This window comes from Ascidia mentula, chromosome 6 (genome assembly GCF_947561715.1).
Source record: "Ascidia mentula chromosome 6, kaAscMent1.1, whole genome shotgun sequence".
NCBI classification, from domain to species: domain Eukaryota; kingdom Metazoa; phylum Chordata; class Ascidiacea; order Phlebobranchia; family Ascidiidae; genus Ascidia; species Ascidia mentula.
Window position 1 is genome coordinate 18,922,612 of NC_138571.1, and position 23,462 is coordinate 18,946,073.

Genomic DNA, 23,462 nt, shown 5'->3' on the forward strand with positions numbered 1-23,462 from the left:
ACCAAAAAACTGCTTTTTATGGTGTTATATAAGTTTTCTCATCTAAATAACATATAAAAAGGAAATAAACTAAAAAACTGGCAACTTGATAACTACCAGAGTTACATATATCACTTTATGTCATCCAAACACCAATCTCTACTGAAGTGCTTTCATGTTACAATAAATCTCTTTAATAACTGATATTTTCCAGATTCCGGGTTTAAAAGTGAAACAAGGTTCTATTTATAGAAGTAGCACTTTCCAAGGACTAATAAAACGTATGTTTTAAGACAAATTTGGCAACATTCATATTATAATGACATAAAAATACATTTAATCTCCAGCTACGTTTGTAATATACGAAAACGACCAATTTCTTCATTATTTAAAACATTTCGTTTTCTTCCGTCAAAAAATTTCCTGTTATAGAAAAACACGATCCGGACCACTGCAGTTCTTCATTACAAACCAGCATTTATAAATTATCATGTATTCTGTTTATTAAAAACGACTCAAAAAAAAACAATTGACATCAACACTTTATTCGCAACAATGCAACACATAGTTTTAAAAAAACTTTGCAAGAAATGTAACACGAAGAAAAAGGGATATAATGTAAACAATTCACAGAAAGAACTGTCCGTCAAAATGGAATCGGTTTCGTTTTGAATATGGCTCAACCATATTTACATCATAATATCCTCAGCGTTTCGTTTCGATGCAAGTATTTTCTGATATATCTCGTTCATCTGAAAAAAATTGCCTGTTTATCAAATTAATTGTAAATCGCACGCTAAAAAACGGGATGTTATGCTCTTTTAAATGAAAAATACCATTTTTCACAATTATCACAAAGTGGGCATTTATTGTGAATAATGAACGTACATGCGTGTCGTAAGCCTCTTTGTAATTTGGAATAGTTGTGAGGAATCTCATGGCAAGACAAGTCCATCTCTCCGCTTCGTTTAGTTTATCAGAAACATATGAACCGACACCAATATTCCAAGATTTAACCATCAACCATAACAACTCCGTCTCCGGAAGCTAAAATCAGATACGAAAAGTTAAGATTTCGGCCGACTAGAAATTTAAGAATCTGAAGGTAAACCTATCAAATATGGCGCAGAATTCAATTTTTAAATTAGTGACCAACGAAAATCCAATTTTACTGAAGTCACATTTACAAACTTGATGTAGAGCAGTGGTTCCAAACAGGGGTGCAAGTTATTACCTTTAGGGCTTTCGCGAGCTTTTCTTTGCATTCACTCGGGTAATTTTTCACCGTTAGTGTAATGCTATATCGAGGGCATAATTGTTTTGATGATATTAGCTATTAAGAATCAAATAGAAAGGGTGATTGCTGCAGTCGTGGCGGTCGCTCATTGGTTTACCGCCAGAAACACTGGTGCCGCAATATTTTTATAAATTCCGCAGGGGTGGCGTGAGCCGTGAAAGATTGGGAACCACTGGTATAGAGTTCAGCAACTACGGTAATGTCGATTGTCGCCAAAAATGAAAGGTTGTCCAAAACGTTTTTAAAAAAGTGGCACACACTGGGTTAGACAGACCAGCAACTGCCTTTACAAAGGAGCAAAACGAAGCAACAAAAACGTGTTCAAACGTTGTTACCACAACCTTATGCTTGGCGTTTTGCGCGTGAATTTCGTTGAACAGATTCCAGCATTTTACTTTTTCCTCAGACAAACTTGCTTCTGACAGCAACCTCTCTATCAACATTCGGGACAGAACACTGAAAATATACAAACTCTTGCAAGCGTATATACAATGAAATATTGTCGTTGAAAATCATGCACGAAACTGAAATTGTGCGAATTGACATTAAGTCGCTACAGCGAAAATACAACCGACGCTGATCTTTCACGACGAAAATGTAAATTTATGACGTCACTAAATATCCGCATTCGGCCTTTTTGTTACCACTCTGGGTTGAAACAAAATATAACTATTTTTAGTAAAATCTAAACTCTTTTTGGTCGAACAAATTTAGTTCAACGCTTATACCATCGTTTGTTGATCAAGTTTTGAGCCATTTCTTTGCCTCCATTTTCAAGTTTCTGCCCTATTTTACCAATTGCTCGTTCCACCGCCATCTTGTACAGACCGGTGTGTTTTGCCGGTGGTTCAACTGACAAAGCTAAAACAATCAAATAATTTGTATTTTGTGCAAACAACTACGCAGATGGACAATACAAAAATAAATAAGATGGCATTGGTACCGATAATACTATAAAGGGTATCAAGTCAGGCGCCCATGTGACCAACATTACATAAATTATCGTGATTGAAAACAAATCGGTGTTTGAAAATTATACAAAACAGTGCAAAAAAGCACATATTTACAAACTGAAATACATTTTTTACTCAACGTTTTTGAACAAGACACCGACGATGATTATTGTAGCGAAATATATTTGTCTTGAAAGAGAAAGCTGACTGATTTTAGGTTACGGAAATAAACGTTTCCGTGCTGTTTGTGACATAATTTGGAAATGAAAACCAAATTTTACCTGCAAGACTTTCAAAAGTTTTTTCGTCAACTCCTTTCATTTCCGCAATTTTGTCCAATAATAATTTTAAAGCTTCGGGAATGATTTCGCCACTGGGTGGTAGCAGCTTGCACAGTGCCTCGTACCGGTAAAGGGACATTAAAATTACGGTTTTGTCATTCTGTATCGAGGTTGTCCCGTTTGTTCGAAGTTTTTCACAAATAATTTGACATCGGTCGATAATGTTGAGAACATTCTGGAGTTCTGTGTTCTGGAAAACAGAAATCGTGCTTTTCTACTTATTATGGCAACACTTTCTGTCGCTAAAGCAATTTAGACGTGTGGCTGTAATTGGTTGTGTGTTTTTCAGGAATTTAATTCGTGCTGTATTGGGAATTTGCAGACATGGTATTGTTCTATCTGAAAAACAACCCTTTTTAACCCATTGGGATTCGAACCCAGGTTATCCAAAGCCACGAAACAAGGCCAGGTTTCCTACATGGTGTATGGGTAAGGCGCCTTGACCAATCAGCCAACCACTGAAAAACCATTGATGACGTTGTTCCCAATATTAAGGACGTCATTGGAACGCTTTCAATACCAAACTTTGTGCGTACATCGAATGGCGACATTTTTACCAACTGTGAAGCCGGCATCATTTTTTCGGGAACCACTTACTATACGGTCGGTTGCCCCACTTCTGACAACTTCTAAACCGCTGGCGGCGCTCATGAGCAGACATGTTTGGCGACGACACAAAACACTGCCCTCTTGCGGCAACAGTGCTAGAAGCTGCAAATAGGTTCGGATAAAACTAACGTTTTGACCTCAAATAAACTACAGCTAAGCAACGGTTACGCGTCCATCGTTTCGAACGTGCAATAGATAAACAACACACATAAAGTGCATAAGTTACAAATGTACATCACGCCGTACCAGTGGAAACCAAGTCAATACCATGCGGCAGTTGTTAGAAACTACGGTCAAATAAGTTTGCAAAGTGTTGCCGTAGCTGATGGACGGGTCCAACTAACATTGCAAACACTGATTGTGGCAAAAAAATTATGACAGTTCAATAACAACGTTTAGAAAAAGACGTTCATTTGTTCGTTGATTTTTGCCCTACTCATATAAAACCATTAGGAGGAATGTGACTGACATGAATACGCCAAGGAAATATGGTAACTCTATACCCCAGAAGTCAAAATATCGCCAACTTACGTCGCTACAACACGAGAACATATTCCTCATGTTAATTGAATTGTCCTTATTCCTTAGCGCAAGGTTCCAAGCTGGAAGTACAAGGGTTACGGGTTCGACTCCCACCTCAAAACACAGACGAAACCTCACCGACTTTCATGAACCACGTGACTTCCTTGTCGAAGTTTTCTTCGCCAATCAGGTGACTTTCGTTGCCTGGCAACACGATCGAGTCCCGCGACGAGTTGTTTTGGACGAGATTGTTCGATTTTAAGTTTTCCAAAATCTGCAAGATATATTTTCCGTTTATAAATGTACGGTAGTGGGATGTAAGTCGAGTCTTTGACCAAAAGTCTTCTTAGCCAACATGGGACCCGGTGAAATTCCACAGACATTAACACAAACCCACTTCAAAAGCTTAAAAGTGAGTCGAGTTTGCTATCAAAGGTCTTTCATCATCAAGTAATATTTTCTAGACATTAACACGCACCCACTTCAAAAGCTTAAAAGTGAGTCGAGTTTGCTATCAAAGGCCCTTCATTATCAAGTAAAATTTTCCAGACATTAACACGCACCCTCTTCAAAAGGTTAAGGTTTTTCCACATCAAGTAAAATTGCAGAGAAATTCGACCGACGTCGACTCGTGACAAAAAAACATAACAACAGCATTCACAATAACACGGCCGAAAAACGTTCAACGTTGCACAAACCCACCCCGAAAGCCTCCCTGATGTAAGACACGGCCTTGTCGACGTGACCCCCTCCAACGTCCACGTCCATTGCCACGTCAACTTTCGGTTCGGCCACCGTCATCGTGACGTTATCGTCGCCATGGAAACCGTCCGTTTCCTCCTCTTCGGTCATGGTCAGATGCAAACGAACGAGACATCTGCGAACAATCGGGTGTGGAAACATCCGCGCGCGTATATTTTAATGCCACGTCATCCGACCTCAGTGCCACCAGTTTCGCTGAGTCATCTTTTCCATTTCGGGCGAGATGGGCCAGGGTTACCATGGCAACTTCGCGTTGGTTTCTCTCGAAGGCGAGCTGGGCCGCAAGGCAAGTGAAGGTGTGTATGTCCCCGCTCGGTGGCGATAAAGAACCGGTCATGCGGTTCACTGCTTCGATGGCTGAAAAGATATTTGAACTTTAATTGCTTTAAAAATTTTATGTAAAACCCAAACTTTCGCACCTTTTTCAGCCCTTTCTTGCATCACAAAGACTTTGAATGCGGTAAACAACGAATAAATCGAATCAGGATTCAAGTCGAGAGCGAGCTTGGCCATTTCCTCTGCCTGAAACCAAATGTACGTTCACATTGTAACCTCACAACATAGCAATATTACATGTAATGGCATGATGGACAGGATCGACCCACTGCGCAGGTCCTTTACTTGGCGATCATTAGGTTTACAGGCTACGCAGCCAAGGCATTGCAGCTTAGCTTGATTAGCGACTTTTTCCTGACAAGTTGATGCGAGATTTGAAAAATCAAACGAACGTAATCTTATATCTTAATGTGGTTATTGTAATTAACACTTACCTCATCCAGTCTGTTGAGTCGGATGAGGCAAGCGGCTTTGTTACGGAAGAGTTTGGAAATATTGTCGCTCCGTTCTTTTGAGTTACCACCACCGCCCGAGTTAAACAGTTGTAGGGAGATGTTGTACCACAACAAACAGGTCAAAAGGTCACCTGAAATAAACAAACAATAAAAGGTGCGCAACTCTACAAGCAATAACAATCCGGCCCGAGAATGTTCATAATACAAACATATACCATGGTGTGAATATTTGCTTTTGTTTTCCGTTTAAATTGTGCCCAGTAATAAATACTTTTGAAAATGCTGAAACCAACACAGTTATTTAGCATTTGCCAACACCTTGAGTCCCATGAAAAGGGGATATTTTACCCAAATTACCCGTTTTTTAAGGATTTACAGTTGAATATGAGAGGTGACCCTTGTATTACAGTTGTATGAGAGGTGACCCTTGTATTATCTGATAATCCCTGGGTCGTGTTTTTCCATACCCACCTTCGCCTTGTCGCTTGGCAGCTTGTTCCCATAGCAACAGTTGAACGAGCTTCTGCGACTTCTCATCAAAACTTTTCACAATGCTTTCATCTGACGTCAGAAAAACACAAGTATCACGAGGTTAAGTAAAACGGTGACAGACAACGAAGCTACACAAGCAACTAACATTGTCTTTAGGCAGGTTTTATACAATCGGCACGTTCAGAGAGAAAACTAAGCACGGTAATCCAATTTAAGAAGGAAATTTATTTTTAACGAGACACCCTTACTAATATGAATATGGCAACCCCGTTTATCTGGTTAAAAAACACCAACTACCAACTATTCACCTTCTAAATATTTCTCGACGTAATCAACAGCGTCACCAGGTGGCAAACGCTCAATTGCCGCTTGAAGGCGCTGCGCGTGAACTCGGCCAACGTGCTGGGAACCAGCGAAGCGTGATAACAGTTTACCGAGTCCAAATTCACAGAAATCATATCTATAAAATGAAATTTTCTGTTCCTCAGTGGGAGTGGTGAAAGAACAAAACGCATCGAACCTTTTGTTGTTGTTGAGAAACGAACAAGCGTCCAATCCCAAGTCGACCTGCAGCTCTTTGTGATGCAACAACTCACTCAACAATTCCTTTATGACGTCATCATCACCCGTTTTAAATTTGACAACAATCTTCAATCTGTAAAAGTACAAATTGTAGGCATAGAAAACAAATCACTTTTACTTTGCACGCAAAGTTACCACGAACATCAACAATAAATATGAAACATGGGCACCGATAAAATCATAAGGGTTAACGAGTCATGGCGCCCATGTGAAGGTGATTTTCCTACGGAGAATAGCAGACAGTCGCACTGGGAGTTAAAGGGAAGAAGTCAAACTTTCTTTCTCTGCTACTGATGCACTTTTGTTTTAGAGTTTAATGCACAGAAACTTGCAATAGGATTTTTTATTCGCACGAAAAAAACACGACATTATTAAACATTGACGGGAATATTAGGTCCACATTCACACGAAAACATTTGTTAAAACAACTTAATAACGGAAAGTAAAAAAAATACATCTTTACAATATTTCAATGGGCGATTATTGCGAAACAGTTATAGACAATGTACGTAACAAAGACAGAGGAAACATGTCATGAGAACGTACACACAAAATTTGTGCAAATCATTTGTGTTTAATTTGTGCAAATAAATATTTCAAACACATGAACATAAATAATTGTGAAAATGAACAATGGATGGCTACGCCAGTGGACCAAATTTAAAACTATTCCATGTTGTTGTTTAACGACCTGTTGCTTAGTTACGCCACACAGCTCTCCACTCGACTGACGTCACGCCATTGTTCCATTATGCGATCACAATCACGCCGGGCTCTCTCCAAATCGGTCCAGTTGCGGGTTCGCAAATATTGACTTCGACTGTTCAAATCCCTCCGCTAGACGGCGCTCGTGTTCCTGTTCCTTCACGATATCTTCGTGTGAAACTGAAACGGTTTCAGTGAGGAATTTGTATTTGGGAATAATGCGCGTAACTTTCGGGGTCGAAGGCTGACTTTTCGTTTTCGGTTTTCTAAAAATAATTGACTTCGATATGAATTCAACGAAATATTATGAGAGATAATACAATACTGTGTAATGTCAACATATAGAGCAAAATGTCATGATTTAAGGAATTTATAAAAAACACCAAAAACCGTACAAAATGCTCTAATTTAGGCCAACTTTTTTACGTAGATTGAGAAGCCCTCAAAAGACGTAATTTTAGTGAAATCAATTTGCCAACAAATACGACATTACAATTGTTTCCCAGGGCGTAAATAGCAACAAAAATGAACGCTCTTTACCCGTTCAAAAATAAATGGTCTAACTTGTTAAGTTTCGCCATAAGAGCTTAGAATTTATTGAATATCATGCCCAGTAGGTAGCGTCAGTAACAAAATGTTCTGAAATAAACTAAACAGAAGCCCAAAAAACCTTACCTCAACAGCAGTGGACTTGAGTTGGTGCTGCTTGGTCCGCTGGTATTACCAGGAACATTAAGTTTGGTCGCGGTCCTGCGCTCCATCACCATCTTGTGGCGGTGATTCCACGAGAAAGACCTCGCACGACTGCTGGTAGATGTCGTGGTGGAGGCGCTGCTGATTCGTTTACGTCTGAAGTCCGGTGACGTCAGCTTCAAAGGTTTGACGTCAGTCATGTGTTCCTCCTGGCTGAAATCGAACGGTTCTGGAGGAAGATCAGCCAGGACGAGAGGAGAAAGAGGAAGATGATGAGAAATTTCTGGATCGGAGTTGGAAATATGGAAGTCGTTCATCACGGCCACGAAGGACGGCGAACCTTCCGGGATCGAGAAATCTTCATCTTCTTCTTCTTTGGGATTCCCCACGTTTACTGTGCTCGCTTTGTTGGAAGGGGAAGCCCCGCTTACGGGAATAGTTTGGGGCAGCTGCAAAGAGAAATTTTCGTTGTGAATTTGTTCAGGAGATCGAGGAGGCCGCAAACACATTACGGCGATCTTTTAAATTGTTGACATCAGTGCTTAAAACTTTATTCACTGTAATACGGACCACATGTGTGTGTGACGTCATGGTTTCACTAAGATAAGCCAGGATTTCCCAAATTTGGGTCAGTGATGACCCACTGTCAAACTTGATTTCGTAAGAAGCTTTTGAGATCACAAATTTAGGTCGTGGCGTTATTTATTTCGTGATTTCTATTTCTTTCCACGCTGATTGGTCGAAAAAATTATGCGACGTAAGATTGATGATCCCAGAATAAACAAACACGCAAACAGCGTTCGTGGACCAAACAATTTAGGAAACCCTGAAACCAAACAAACACGGTAATTTCTTACCTTAACAGCATCTGGTACATCGATAGGTTGAGTTTCTGACTTAACCACTTCCTCCATCTCGAGTGACTGAACCATTTGCTACAGTTATAATAATGACGAAACAATTAAAATCGCGTGGCGTTCTGCGTTGAGATTTTACGGAATGATCTCGACTCCCGACCTTCACACGCCGATATAACCCACGTCACGTGACCCACGTGTGGTTGTTTGGCAACATTTCAAGCCAATCAGCACGCGAGTTTGCGTCACGTGACAGCTTGTTGTGACTGGCGGGCGATTGTAAGTCGGAATCGCATTTCGATTGTTGACGCATGAAAAGCTTGTTAGTGTTACGAAACAATGGCGGCTTACGTCACAAGAACGCAGGTGGGCGGTGTTGCCTTTGTTTAAATCAACTCTAGAATTTCCGCAACGAAAGTTTGTTTAACGAAAGTATGTGGGCGATATGAAGCGTCAGCGGTTGAAACCAAACACTCCGCGGACGTACCTGTCATACGGAATTGTGGGTAATCACGTGGGTGAAATTTATTAAAACAAACACTCTGGTGGATTACATGTTTTTCTTAAAACTTGTCTCAAAATCTGCAGTTGTCAAAAACACAAAATATATATTGGGTGCCATAGTAGCTTCGGCCAGATTGATGCCGCAAATGCATGACAGAACTATACTGGAAACATAACTAGACGTGAATCGTTCGACCTTTCCATTGTGGACGTGGGGGGGGGGTGTTATTTTCCATTTCTGTATTTATTTTATTCTTTAAACAGGCAAAAAGTATTTGGCATCCAATTAAAATTTAATGGATAAAATCCCGTTTCCTAAATAACTTAAACCTAAAGGCAAGCTAGGTTTGTGGGTTTTAAAACGGGTCATATTTCGACTGGCGTCAACTATTCCTCAACAAAGGCATTGTGACGTCAAACGGTAACATGAAGGGTTCGAGTTTCATCACAAACAAAAGTTGAAACAGAAAGTTGAAAATTTCACTATTCTGATAATATTGTGATGGGGACTTACTGATTATAATGTTTTCGTTTCTTTGTAAAAACCTAACGATAATATCAAGTAGCTGAGCATTTATCATCTTAAACTAAAAATTTTATATGATGGTATGTAATGATATGTGAACCTGCCTTTAACTAATAGAACATATTTCGACCAAATCTGTGCTTTTGGTGACATTACAGCCACTGATGGAAAATAATTGGCTTTGTTTACAATTACTTAATGCCAAAAAGTGACTAAATGTTATACATGACCTAAATTTAATACCTTCATACTGAAAAAAAACAAATTAAAAAAATGACTTTTCGAAAGGCAAATACATCAACAGTTAACATAATAAGTAATTGTGAAGAACTGACTTAGCCATGAAAATTGGGCAATATTTAACAACAGTTGGTCAAGTCAGGTTTCAAAAACAATATACAGGTATATAAACTATTTTAAGCAATGTGGAGCCAATAATATGAGACCTTTTAGGTCGAAACAGTGGCCATCTGTCTGCAGCTTATACACATATAAACTATTTACTTACTTAAGCAATATACCAGAAGGATGTGGAGAATGGAGATTTGATTCATCAATTGCTTTGAGAGCTTTTGGAATATTTTCTTCCAATTCAGTCTCATGAAATGCATGAGCTAAAAGCCTCAAAGTTTGTGACTGTAAAAGAGGTATTTGGTGGAGGGATGAAATTTAAAATGTTGGTATGATTATGCGGTGACACAAATTTTAATGGATAGTAAATTAAGTTCAGCCTTAGAACTAGGCCATTGGTAGTTCATTGTATTAATTCATGTATAACTATAGAGAAGTAAAACAGCAACAAAAATACTTTAAAATGTTTAAAAAATGTAATTACCAGTTGCTTCTCGTCGAGTTTAGGCATTTTTTTCCATAATTCCACACTTGATTGTAGCCACTTGATGGCACCAACAAACAGTTGCTTTTGAAAACATTTGACAGCGAAGTTATAAGTAAGAACAGCAAGTTGGTGCAAGTCCGAAGTAAAGTTTTCTTCGTACAAATACGGCAAAGCTGTTGCTTCACAGCAGCATGATATTGCCTCATCCAGTGATTGTTGACCAAAAAACTGCAAAGTTTAGCATGAAACTTCAAGTGCTGAACGGCATCAATTATGTGTTGCAAATAAATACACCAGGTTGGCAGCCAACTCTAATCATAATTCTACTAAGATATTTTGGGCAAACCTGTTAATGATAAATACAACAAATATGGTTTAATGTATGGTTGTTTTGTATCTGTTAACTAAGAATTAAAACACTTACAGTTTCAGAAAGCAGTGTAAGAACCTTTATTTTGTATTTATATACTTGCAGGAACTCATCTTGAGGAGCTACATTTTCATCTGCAAACAAAATTAAGATTAGCCAACAAAATAAAGTTCAAGTCTGCAAACATATTGTCTTTGGTTATTTCTTCAGACATACAATCACTTTCAATAACCTGGTTGCTTTTCTTGTGTAAGGATTTCATGTAAGGATTTGACATCCTCCTTCCCTTTCAATAAAACATGCAGCGCTTTCTCAAAGTTGCACTGATTTAACCAACTTTTGCCTGTTTTTGTCTCCATCTGAAAGTGAGGTGGCTCTATTAAAAAAACTTACCTGTCTTGACTTAATGCAATCAGCTTGTTTTGCTTTTCCTTTCTGTATATGTGTTTGTTAATGCTAAAATTTAAAATCTAATGAACTTTTGCTTGTTTAAAGAACAAGTTTGACAAAATGGATTGGTTAGAAACATAAGCATCCACATACCATTATCCTTCTATGCAAATAAGCTTTGTTATCAGCTGCACTTGTTGATATGCCATATGGTCTGCACAGTGGACAAGCAATAAGATCACAGCACAACTGGCGAAGTGAAGTGTTTAGATTTTCTGCAAGGGTTCTCGCAGTGTATCTTGCAACAGCTTTGTTCCATAACCCTATACACACCTCCTCCAGCTAGAACAAAGTCCAGAAAAATGTTTTTATAACTTAGGCATATATAGCCTATATATGTATAAGATTGAAACAATTTAAGTTGTAATTCATAAAAACCATGGCTTTATTTACACTGTACTAACTTCGAAATACATTTACTAGACCTGCTTCGAAAAGATTCTCATCCTAAAGTTTTCTTGGGGTTGCTTTGAAAAATATCCCTCGAATTGCTGCATCCAATTTGAACTTATAACATCAGAGACGGCAGAAATCTTTTTTGATATAACTTCTTCGTTCAAGTCTTTTTCCTCCAAAGATTTTGTTATCGCTGAAAAGTCACAACAAGTGTGGCAAACAACATCAGTGTCACACAACTTAAACAGGAATGGAAGTCAATTTTATTGTACACTATCTTTTACATGTTAAACATTTCTGTGGCCTTTATTGTGAGTAAAATTTTAAAACTGTTTGCAAAAACGTTTAATTAAACCAAATTTGACACGCATGCCCTGTTTTCAGTGTTTTGTACACCTTTGGTTTATAAACAGTTAAAACACGATGGCTTACACTCAACGGATGCACCAAATGAAGAAAAATGTCCTTCCATTGACTCCATTTTCTTTTCCGTTAACAAAGTGTCAATTTCAACTGCAAGACTAAAGATGCTTCTTTCTGCACAATTTCACAATACAAAAATTCGTTATCGAAAATTCGCGCCAAAACCAACCTTGCAAAACGTCCCTATTTGCGAAAAAAATATAAAAAAATATAAAAAATAACTTATGTTAATTAAGAAATGTAAAACCATAAACTATTTCAAAGGTTGAAAATTATGTCAGTCGACCAGTTTTGATCATAAAGTACTGCGGTTTGATGCATGTTTAATTTTAAAATAAGTTTGTTGCATAAAAAATAAAAATTGCTTTGTGATACATTTACAAACGTTGACGAAAATGTTTTGCAGGGTGTGGAGAGGGAAATTTAGTTTCGTTTGAAAAGGCATTACTTGTTTTGGTTGGAAATCTTATGTCAACAAGTTGCATGTTGACATAAGATTTCCATGCGGCAACTTCCACTATTGACATGTTGGCAACGATGACAACACAGATCATATTTTGATATTTGCAAAAAAATGCTGAGTAATGTTTTTTCTTAAAAAGTTATGGTTGCGTAAATTTGATCGAAAAAATGTTGTAGAAGAATTGCAAAAATAAATAACGTTGCGCGGTAAAAAGTGACAGGTCATAACTTGATTAATGTATTGGTAGCTTCCTTCAGGGCGTACACGCGATACATCTTGCATGCAGGTCATATAACAAGCAGTGTGTCGAAGATTGCATTAAAACATGATAAATTTTAGATGTAGCGTAATATTAGTTTACAAACATGCTGATAGTTAAGTTTATCTGATGAGATTATACTTTTTAGGGAGGCTATTGATGTTTAAATAATGTAATTTTTATATGAATTATTCTATTTTTCCTGGTTTCCGATAAAATAATTTCATTAATGTTATTTTGTAGTTTTAAGCCATGAGTTTTGTAACCTCAAAAATAAAAGATGGAATTTCTTCCCTGGAAAGCCGTATTCTATATTTACGTGATTTGCTTGTTGCGGTCTCGAGAAATGTTCAACAAAAATTTTCCAGAAACCCAGCTTATTCAAATGCTGATGTTGAATCACAAACTTATGACCAAGCTTCATCAGTTTGTTCGTTATACACCTCTGAATATAGTGGTACAACATGCCTAGCACACATATGTCAACGACCATGTCAGACATGCAAGGCTTGCACTTGTTCTGTGATGGATTGCACAAAGTCATCGATTGGTTGCATTGTAAATATATTGTGCTACCCATTTATCCCATGTGCTGTGGCATTGTTACCTGCAACATGCCAAAATTCAGGATATATTCACACCAATAACCTACATTGTTGCTATGGAGGCACAGCTTGTCAGACGGAGTCCTCAGCTACATGTTGTAGTTGCTGTCGTTCACAGCCATGTTGTTTAATTTGGATTTCATTAGCTATCACTGTGATATGTTTACTCCTGTGGAGTCTCACTCAAAATTCTGAGTTTCTTATCAACGTTCTATTGTTTTTAAACGATCTTGGAGAAATTTCATTATTTTTTTGTTTTGTTTCACTTTTCACAATCGTTTCTTTCCCAATGGCATGGGGTTATTTGCCCTTAAACCTCGCTGCTGGTTATTTATACGGGTTTCTTCCAGCTGTTCCTGTGGTGTTTGTGTCTGTTACTGTGGGTGTCGCACTTTCGCATGTGGTGTGCAAAAAGTATTTTTCATTATGGGTTCTCACCATCCTTCAAAGGAGATCAAACTTTGACCAAATTGAAGCAATTCTTAAAGTTATCGATGGTTCATCTGGTTTAAAAGTGATTGCGTTGACGAGATTGACGCCAATTCCTTTTGGATTCCAGAACGGTCTTTTCGCAGTAAGTTCTGTTGAAGTACAACTGTTTTTGTACCAATTACATCTTATTAACGATCTGAAATGTCATAGTGTTTGTATGAAGTTTCACAGAAAAATATAAATAAAAAAATGTGTCATCCTTGGTCCAAACCTAAACTTTTTATTATACTTTGTATTATTTTTGAACATTTTGTCCTGTATTGTTTCAAATCATTTAAATTTTTGTTCACCAATTGCGGGAATCATTGCCCATTTTATCACGGTCCCCATGTTTTCCTAAGCCTAAAATCAGTCTTTGAATATAATTATGCCTTAGTAACGGTCTGAAGCGTTTTATCGTGTTGTTATGTTTGACAGGTTTTAAATTCACTCAGAAAATGATGATATCATAAATAAAGTTGTCATCCCAAGTTTTATCATTATACAACGGTTTTGTAACATAAAACATAAACTAGGTAACCTTGTTACCCTTAAGTTTTGTACATATTAACCATTAATTGGAAAGCTGCCGACTGGGTGTACATGCACTGTTTAGACCATTAAGGTCTCATCAGTGCAGCTGTTGACATGGCACTGTGCTAGCTTTTACACTAGCGGGCACACTCATTTCCACTTTGTGGTACCTTTCGGTAACCGTCGACCCTATACTGAGTACCAAATAACAGAGACGAACCACTGTATTAACCATTTATTGTATATTTTCAGGTATCAAATGTGAGTCTCCGTCATTATTTGTTTGCCTCAAACCTGGGACTTCTGCCAACTCAAGTACTCAACTGCTACATTGGTTCAACTTTTCGGTCCATGCAAGAAATTTTGGACCAGGAAAATCCAGGGGGAATGTTTTTCTTTCTGATTCAAGTATGACGGCAATTACACATATATATATGCTTTATTTGTTCATTAAAGAAGTACATATTGTTTTTATCTAATCATAAGCATTGAATATTTCTTATTTTGTGTGAAAACTCTTTGAGAAAAGACATTTTATGTTGTGTTTACTGAATTTTTAATGCTGTTTCTGTTATTGAATATTTCTGCCTTAAACTTAATTTTGTATTTGGAAATCTGGGCACTTTGAAAGAAAATATGTTTATTAACTATTCAGTTTAATAATGTATGATGTAGTTAGTGTTTAAGTCTGTTTTTACTTTGTGCTTACATACGTAAACTTCTGTAACCTTGTTATACACAAATTATGTCACAGATAGCGATTGGAATATGCCTCATGTTATTTGTATTACGACATGCAAGAAAAGAATTGGCCACGGCACTTCAAAATTCAACAGTAAGTGATTAGAATAGAAGCTTATAGAATTTTTTTGATAATACCAAACACGAAAAAGTTTCTTGATAGTAAACTACTGGACCATTTATATTAATCAGATTTTTTTTATTTGAAAGAAAAATTTATTTTATTTCTTTTATTGACATTTTATGAAAACTTGCTTTTTATTGCCTACATAACAGATTACATTTGAAAACGCATGCTGATTATTGTCAAAATGGGGCATTTAATCAGCGTAGCATTATTACACTATGCATGGACTGTCTTATGGCGCTAGCATAAGTAATCCAGTCACAGTGAAAGTAAGTGACCAACGCCACAAAGAAGTGATGACATACTTCTTGGGGGATACTGAGTGAGTCGTTACTTGTTAGCCACTGAGCCAAAAATGTCATTTTACCGATAATGGCGGCGTTTCCTCCAAACCAATTGATTAACTTACATTTTTTGTGCATTGTAAGTCATCTTACTTTTCGTCAGCATCACATGCAGTTATATGCAAACAAAACTCCAGCCCACAGACAATTTTTTTGGTGAATTTTTAGTTTCTGGCAAGTAGTTACTTAACCAGACGTAGGTAAAGACCATCCACGGTCTTTCAATCTGGCCCACCTAAAGCTGGCATAAATCTGTGTTTAATGCAGTCTCTGTGTGCCCTTTCTTTCTCTTTGGTTGCAACATTTATACATTAAATATTGATTAGTTCATATACGGTAGTGTCTTTGTCCATTTCATACTGTTATATCAGACCTGGGATTCAAAAAGATTTAATTTCAGTCTTTGCCAACATTATTATGCACAGTAACAGTATTGAAAAACCTGTCAAATACCATTAAAAATAATTTCTTGTTTCTTTTATAGTCACCACAAAGTGGAAATTTTTTCCTGTCAATTAGTCATACCAAAGCCGTACTGATAAGACCTAATAGGGCCAAACAGTGGCTATCTATGCAGCTTACATATCCACATACTATATTTCTTTCTTGTTTCTGCCTGCAAAAGTACTGTGGCATGTTTCAAGAATTTTGTGTTTTGACTTCACAGAAACCAGTTAATGTTGATGAAAGTAATGAAGAACTGTTGACGGAGGTAAGAGTAACCCAACCACTTTCAACTTCACCTTGTGAATCAGCTAACGAAGAACCGACTTCATGAGTGTTTTGCTGTTTTGTACCCCCCCTACTTCAAGTGTTACGTGTTTATAGAGTTGGTGTATATTCCTGGTCCTCAGTAATGGTGAATTTGTGTCTTTAATGTTTTTGGGTCAATGACAATGTTTTAATTACGACCTAAATTTTGTTTTAAACTCTTGACTTTGAAAAACTTTTAGTCACAAATAATTGAAACCAGTTTACAACGAAAACTTTTTCTAAAAATAGATCGTTTTAGTTTTACTCATTTTGTAAGTTGTATTTGTGCTATGTAGCAAGTTTTGAAGCTTGTCTTGGTGACTTTACTGTGTACTGTGCCTTTTTCCATACACTTTATTGCATTGGTTTTACGCCCGTCTATCCAAACAATTAAACCAGTACAAACAAGCGAGGTTTATTCATGCACAAAAAAAACACATTTCTGCATCTGTCTTTCATCTGACACGAGCAGATGGCAAATGACGTCATATGACAAACGCAATACCTTGCTTGACGCAAGATATGTCGATACCAGTTTCGGGAAACGACTGAAAATTCATCTGTATATAACGCGTGGCATAAGATACAGATGCACACATCATCGGCATCATGGGTTCAGGATCGTCCATTCAGAAAAGGTGCAAAATTGCAGTGGTGAAGGTAAGGAAAGCAACAGACAAGCTTCCCGACCCGAAAAAACACTTGCAGGCCAAGAAATCGGTAAGTTTGTGATATTTTGAAGGCAGTTGTCGGTTCTTAGATCCTTTTGTTTTAACAGGTGTTAAGTGTGAAAACGGATGCGGACGAAGAGGTCGCAAATAAAAAGGTAAATTAAAGTTTAAATTAAACGCAAATTAGCGTAAGGGCACGAAGGTTTTTTTGGTGACAACCAGCAGGATATAAGGTAAATTAAAGTTTAAATTAAACGCAAATTAGCGTAAGGGCACGAAGGTTTTTTTGGTGACAACCAGCAGGATAAGGTAAATTAAACGCAAATTAGCGTGAGGGCACGAAGGTTTTTTTGGTGACAACCAGCAGGATACGTTTTCATTTACTAACGAAGTTTATCAACCGGTCGGTTCGCGTTTACATTTTGCCTGTCCCCCAATATGGGGTGATTCTTTTTACATTGATGCAGTGGTTCACAACTAACATCAGATGTCTCACTCACGAGGTCGTAAAGCAGTTTAAAATTATAAATTACAACAAACACTTTCACGGCTCATCCAAGCCCCAAAGCTGTAATAGCCTTTCTTGGAAAGCAATTGCTGTTGTTTATTTAATGCCTTTTTCTGGAAATTTTGGGTTGGATTTCATTTATTCAAGGGCCGAGTTTATCGGTCGGTTTGTGGCAAAAAGTTTAAGAAACACTGTTTTAAACATCGTTTTATTCTGTGCAGCAAAATCACACATCGAACAACGACGCCAGTCTGTCACAGTGCAAACTAATTAGCGAAGGTATGTTATATTGCAGCATCCCAGTTTGCCTGTCTTCATATGTTAGGTTATACTTTTTGGCTTTTATGTCTTTTCTCATGTCCTGTAGTGTTGGATTTTAAGACCTGTACTGTAGGAAATGTTGGGCCCATTAAGAAAAAAAATAGCTGGGCATGAGTTTGATGATAAACAAAATAAAAAAATTGTTCAGGTAATTGGGGGTGCTTGATTTGACCAAACCGGTCAAATGTGACAAGGACCTAACGCTGCTCAAGCGTACCATACTTGTTTTGTCCGTATGTGGCAAGTAATTGTGTTGTTTTTAATTTTAAGTCAAGAACTTAAAAAAAAAATAAAAAATCACCTACATCGTTGTGACGTCACAAACCTTTTTCAGACAATTTTCTAAAGTTGGAAAACGACGTGGATGCGTTTGTCACAAAGCTGGTTGGGGACCCTAAACTTGAACAGGTTGGTAAACTTGAACAATGGTTCTGTGTGGAAATGTTGTACATTATTCTTATCGCTTGGCCAGAGGTCGGCAACCTGTGGTTCCGGAGCCACATGTGACTCTTTCACCTTCTCTTATGGCTCCATAGGGGGGCAACCACATTAAAAACGACTATGTCGTAAGCAAATAAGAAACATTTCAAACGTGTAGTAGCTTTTCGAGCTAACGTTTTTGTTTCACGGTTGTTCTTCAAGTTGCAGCATTTTTAAGCCGGATGTTTGTCGCAATGTCGTCACATCTCCGCCAACCAACCGGAGGAAGGGCCTACATAAAGTTGCTCAGAAGAAAGCTCCAACCTCACTCAATAAGCAACTAGTTTAAATATCGTACTTTTATTCCAGGCGAAACTGAAGCTGATTCGTTCGCCTTCTTTTGACGTCTGGGAATGTGAACGAGAGGAGTTGGTCACCTACATAATGTTGATGTTTGGAGATTTAGGAATCAACAAGGACCTGAATATATCGTACACAACACTCAAGAAGTGGCTGGTAAGTGACTTAAAATGACGACAGATAGAGTATTCGGGTATTGGATTTATTCATGCCTTATGTGCATTGTTGGAAAAAAATTGTTTCCTTTCATTACAAATTCGCGTTTCTTCTTTTGTTTTACACCCCGAACAAGAATTACAAATTGTTTATTCAGATAATGCATGAGGCATATATAAATCCAATACCCGACGACGCTTCTTTTTCTGCTTTCTTGTCGATTGTATTGCAAACCCGAAAACGAACACAGTTGGTCGAATGTTGACATACGCCTTCATACCTCGGCCACAATAAGGCGCACTGTTCATAATTACACTGTTCAAAAGCGATTTTGTTGCTTCTCAAATTGATTGTTATACCGCCAGATAGTGGAAATATTTAACACATCATTATTCCGCTAGGTGGCTGTGGAACAAAACTACATCAATGACGTTTTCTTCCATAACTTCCGTCATGCGTTTTGCGTAACTCAGATGATGTACTTTATGATCCATGAACTGCAATTGATGAAGTACATGACGACCATGCAACTCACCATGCTGCTGGTAGCCTGTATTTGCCATGATCTTGACCATCCTGGCCTCAATAACCGGTGAGTTAACGAATAACTTGACAGATAATAAAAATCAAATAGAATGTCCAAGATTTTGGGACAATTTTTTGCTGAAATTTAAGTCATGAAAATTTTCTTTGGGGGCGTAATTTTGTATCACGGCATACCGGGCCCCAAAAGAGGGGGGGGGTACAACCGGTGCCATGGACGGACCCGGTACCTTTTTCTAGGGGGGGACTCTTTGTGACGTATTAACCGCGGTGTTGAGCGACGGGCGAGTAGAGCGAAGTGACAAAGCACGCCAATGATGGACGAAAATCAATCTTCTAAGACCCTTTAGTCTGCCACAACAGCTTTTTTCAGTATTATGGAATATGCTAGGGGGGAAAATTGCCCCATTCGGACATTTATGAATACAACGCACCAGGGTCCATACGAGTCGAGGGCCCAATCAATATCATAAGAGACACTCAAATATCTTAGCCTACGGTATATAACAGAACCCAATTGATGTGGATTTCCATCACCTAAATTTTCCTTTCAGGTATCAGCAAAAAGCTCACACAGAATTATCTGTGTTGTATTATAACCGCTCACCACTGGAGCATCATCACTGCGCAGTAGCTTTCCGTCTAATATCAGCAAACGATTTGAACATTTTCGCCAACCTGAAAGATGATCAATTCGACGAAGTCTCGCATGTAAGTGGCAGTTAGTGGTAAGTTGTGGTAAATCAAGTAGGGGAGTGTTGCGGAAGAGCATAAAAAGTAGTGAACGAGAAGCTTCTGCGGTTTGTAATGGCAAAAATAGATGGTGATAAAACAGAGGTAGATAACGCGGGACACTGAAGCCGCATGTGACTCTTTTACCCTTCTGTTACGGTTCCATGGGAACAACAATACAATAACGTAAATAACAGAACAGCATTAAACACTTTTGGTGCCCTTATCAGCGCGTTTTGCAAAAGTTTATATGGTGCATATTTTATTTCTTGTGTAATTGAGGCCCAAATAAAATTTATGCCACTTTAGGTTTTGCAGCTTCGACTATGTTTTATGGTTCGCAGAAAACAGGGTGTACCTGGTTCATTTCATGCTAACTTTGCTGCATTAATTCCGATGTAACCGTTTACATTTCACAGTATTCTTGTTAAAAAAAAAAAAAATAGACTGAGCTTTAATGAATCGAGATGCACGAACGAATCATAAGGATTCTCTTAGCTATATAAATAATACGATCGGCATGCCTCAGTTTATTTAATCTAATTATCGCCATCTCCCTACTGCCTCTAGCGTCCGCTAATATGATATCTATGACCGCTTCTGGGTGTTGAGATCTGAGACTATGCATGCGTGGCAGTAACGTGAAGGACTCGTTGTTTAAACACTGATTGTTGGTGGTTTTAACGTTTTTAAATAAACGCATATATACCTTACTGGTTTTAAGCAGGTGTTACGAGCCTTGAGAAAGATAAACGTAAGACTTACAATCACTTACATCTGGAGATTATGGTTGTATAGATTGTCATCCAACTCATCTTGGCAACTGATATGTCAATCCACGATCGTATACTGAACGATTTCCGACAAATCCTGACCGAGGGATTCTCCTTCGAGAAACCTGAGCATTTGTTGGCTCTGCAGAAGATTCTGGTAAAATGTTGCGACATTTCTAACGAGGTACGCCCACTGGAGACGTCAAAGGTGTGGGTTGATCGACTGTTCGCCGAATTTTTTGCTCAGGTAAGTTCTGAAGGCAAGACCACCGCTTTGACCCAAAACTTGCCAGTGCAGCGTTGATGTGATTTAAAATTATCTTGCACTGAAACATCTTTATATTATGTACCAGAAAACAGATTTTCTGGTTTTGTTGTTAATATCCAACCGGCCTAGCGCTGTAGTTTGGGTCGGGCGTAAGTTTCTGTTTTGGGGACGAATTCACATTGTGCCACAGATATGCAAATGCTTGTGAACACATTGCTTTTTTCTCGGAATTTAGTTTCTGTTAAAAGCGGGCCGAATACAGACATTACACATTTGAATTTGCGCGTGGTGACGTCAATAAAGTTATAGGTAATACAACAACAGTGCCTTGTTACGTCACAACTGCCAGAATAGAATTTTCTGTCTGTCACATTTGCGTCGAACTTTCACTTTCGGTTCTGATTCAGGTTTACGGTATATCTTCAGGCCCGAGTTGAAAAAGGTGGGCCCGGTTACAAATCTCCTGTAACTCTGAATGCAAAAATGAGGTGCCATGGGGTTGTGACTGCTTTCACCGACGCCACTCTTAAATTGTTTTGGGCGCCCAACGCGATAGCTCTTATTGTTTTATCGGTGCCAATGCCATTTTTTTGCATAAAACTTGCATATTTCACTATTTTATGTTCATTTTATCACAGGCCGAACGTGAGAGACGCGAGGGTTTACCTGTTGAAGTTTACATGCAAAAGACCAACGTCAAGAAAGCAAATGACCAACTCTCATTTATAAGAAAGATCATCATGCCATTATTCGACTGTCTTTCAAAGGTAATGTAGCGCTCTCGTGCGGTCGTTTTTTGTTTGTGCGTATGGCCACCAGTGGGCGATTGGATTAAAATATCTCGGCAGATATATAAAGTAGACATTAGCGAACTACGGCCCGCAGGCCAAATCTGTCATATTGATATAAATTAGTGCCACCATAGAAAATTTTTTATTCTGTATGTTTAAAGGTGATTCATTGCTCTTTTTTTGCCTTTCCGATGCAGTTATTAAACGTTAAAAAATGTGTTGGCATTGACCATTGGCTCACCTGTCAAACTTTTGATAAATTCTGGCCCGTGAGTCGACTATGTTGCCCAACCCTTATACAGAAGAAAGGTTATTAGGCGGAAAATAACACAGAACTCGAACATAGGTTTGTCAATGAGAAGAAACTGCCATGAAGACAACATGAATCCATTCTGTTGTGTCTGGTGTGGCCGATGGCCCAGTCTTTACTTTTCAGATATCCCTTTGGGATCTGATTCTTAAGTGCTTAAAGTAAACGTGCATTTCAATTAATTACCTTTCAATTGTACCAGTAATTATAATGTCACATAAACATTATAATATGAATGCATCTCCTAATAATTCTACTGCAGCCATTCCATAGGCGCCAAACGTGTTATGGATGTTATGGCATTTTACCTTTCTTAATAAAACATGCCTTGCAGCATCAGAAGTAATGTATATATACGTAGTGGCATTTCGCGCAAAATAGATGTTTTGATTTGAATGACGTTACAGGTATTTCCTGACGTAAACAACAGAATTCTGCGATCTCTGCAAGAATCCGAATTGTTCTACGAACGATTGTCTGCTGACGAAATCGAACAGTCTGCCGATGGTGACGTCACAGACAAGAACGGAAATGGCGTCGAGTTGTCGAAGTTCATAATTCCGGAAGTGATCGTTAGCGGGTGTGAGTAGAGTGCGCCACCAGGTGTTTAATGTACATAAAAATCGTAATATTCGTGACGTCATAATAGTTGTTGTTGTTTTGCATAGTTTTTATCGCACAAGAATTGTTTTTAAATTGCACAGGAATGTATTTAGTTTTGCGTGTATTGGATCAAGTACCAAAGTCTTCAAGAAATCTGTAAATATTTAGTTTGCGTGAAAAACGCGTATTTTCCACCACTGTGACGTAATAAACTTAAGTGTTGATAAAAGAATTATGTTCATCAGGTACAAATATATTTGTCTGCAATTAAAAATAATAGCAGGCATTTATTGATGATTTATGTGAAAAATCACGACCTACGCGTGACGACTGCAATATTTTCCGCTGCTTTTTGTTCAAAATCATGTTAGCACAGGCATATGCTGCAAAACAAGCAACCTGAGGGCATCTTGGGCAGCTAACTCGCAATTGCTTCGGCATCCTTCCTATTAAGAGGTCTTATATATCCGGCAGGGATAGGATACATTGCTCGAGGCTTAAGGCACGACTCATCCGCATCTTGTTATTGCTTAGGGAGAAATTTCCCCATCAGCCCAAACCACTTTCCTGATTAACTTCCCATTATTACTATCTCTTTTCTACGCCGCTCACCAAGTCT

The 23,462-nt window shown here is 38.2% G+C and overlaps 4 protein-coding genes across 4 annotated transcripts; 2 read left to right on the plus strand and 2 right to left on the minus strand.

Moving 5' to 3' along the window:
* Positions 1-589: 589 nt before the first annotated feature.
* LOC145906568 (testis-expressed protein 11-like) lies at positions 590-12,148 on the minus strand. Its single transcript, XM_082994002.1, has 22 exons — positions 12,100-12,148; positions 11,697-11,860; positions 11,365-11,553; positions 11,054-11,180; positions 10,876-10,955; positions 10,449-10,679; positions 10,122-10,249; positions 6,267-6,401; positions 6,055-6,206; positions 5,726-5,815; positions 5,234-5,385; positions 4,883-4,985; positions 4,640-4,820; positions 4,404-4,578; positions 3,840-3,975; positions 3,711-3,781; positions 3,168-3,281; positions 2,511-2,760; positions 2,005-2,137; positions 1,612-1,732; positions 868-1,026; positions 590-731 (listed from the first exon to the last, which is right to left on the minus strand). Exons 1-22 carry the CDS (start codon positions 12,146-12,148, stop codon positions 669-671), a joined length of 3,003 nt encoding a protein of 1,000 aa, XP_082850128.1. The 3' UTR covers positions 590-668.
* Positions 6,657-8,724, minus strand: LOC145906085 (uncharacterized). Its single transcript, XM_082993468.1, has 3 exons — positions 8,584-8,724; positions 7,709-8,175; positions 6,657-7,299 (listed from the first exon to the last, which is right to left on the minus strand). Exons 1-3 carry the CDS (start codon positions 8,656-8,658, stop codon positions 7,092-7,094), a joined length of 750 nt encoding a protein of 249 aa, XP_082849594.1. The 5' UTR covers positions 8,659-8,724; the 3' UTR covers positions 6,657-7,091.
* A 912-nt stretch (positions 12,149-13,060) lies between the features above and the next one.
* LOC145906197 (transmembrane protein 64-like) lies at positions 13,061-16,781 on the plus strand. Its single transcript, XM_082993616.1, has 4 exons — positions 13,061-13,991; positions 14,675-14,830; positions 15,177-15,257; positions 16,302-16,781. The coding sequence occupies exons 1-4, from the start codon at positions 13,065-13,067 to the stop codon at positions 16,410-16,412; spliced, it is 1,275 nt and encodes a 424-aa protein (XP_082849742.1). The 5' UTR covers positions 13,061-13,064; the 3' UTR covers positions 16,413-16,781.
* Positions 16,782-16,996: 215 nt separating this feature from the next.
* Positions 16,997-22,830, plus strand: LOC145907393 (high affinity cGMP-specific 3',5'-cyclic phosphodiesterase 9A-like). The gene is made up of 10 exons (XM_082994811.1): positions 16,997-17,107; positions 17,166-17,213; positions 17,788-17,845; positions 18,222-18,295; positions 18,677-18,823; positions 19,225-19,415; positions 19,921-20,077; positions 20,897-21,118; positions 21,778-21,906; positions 22,648-22,830. Exons 1-10 carry the CDS (start codon positions 16,997-16,999, stop codon positions 22,828-22,830), a joined length of 1,320 nt encoding a protein of 439 aa, XP_082850937.1.
* Positions 22,831-23,462: the final 632 nt, after the last annotated feature.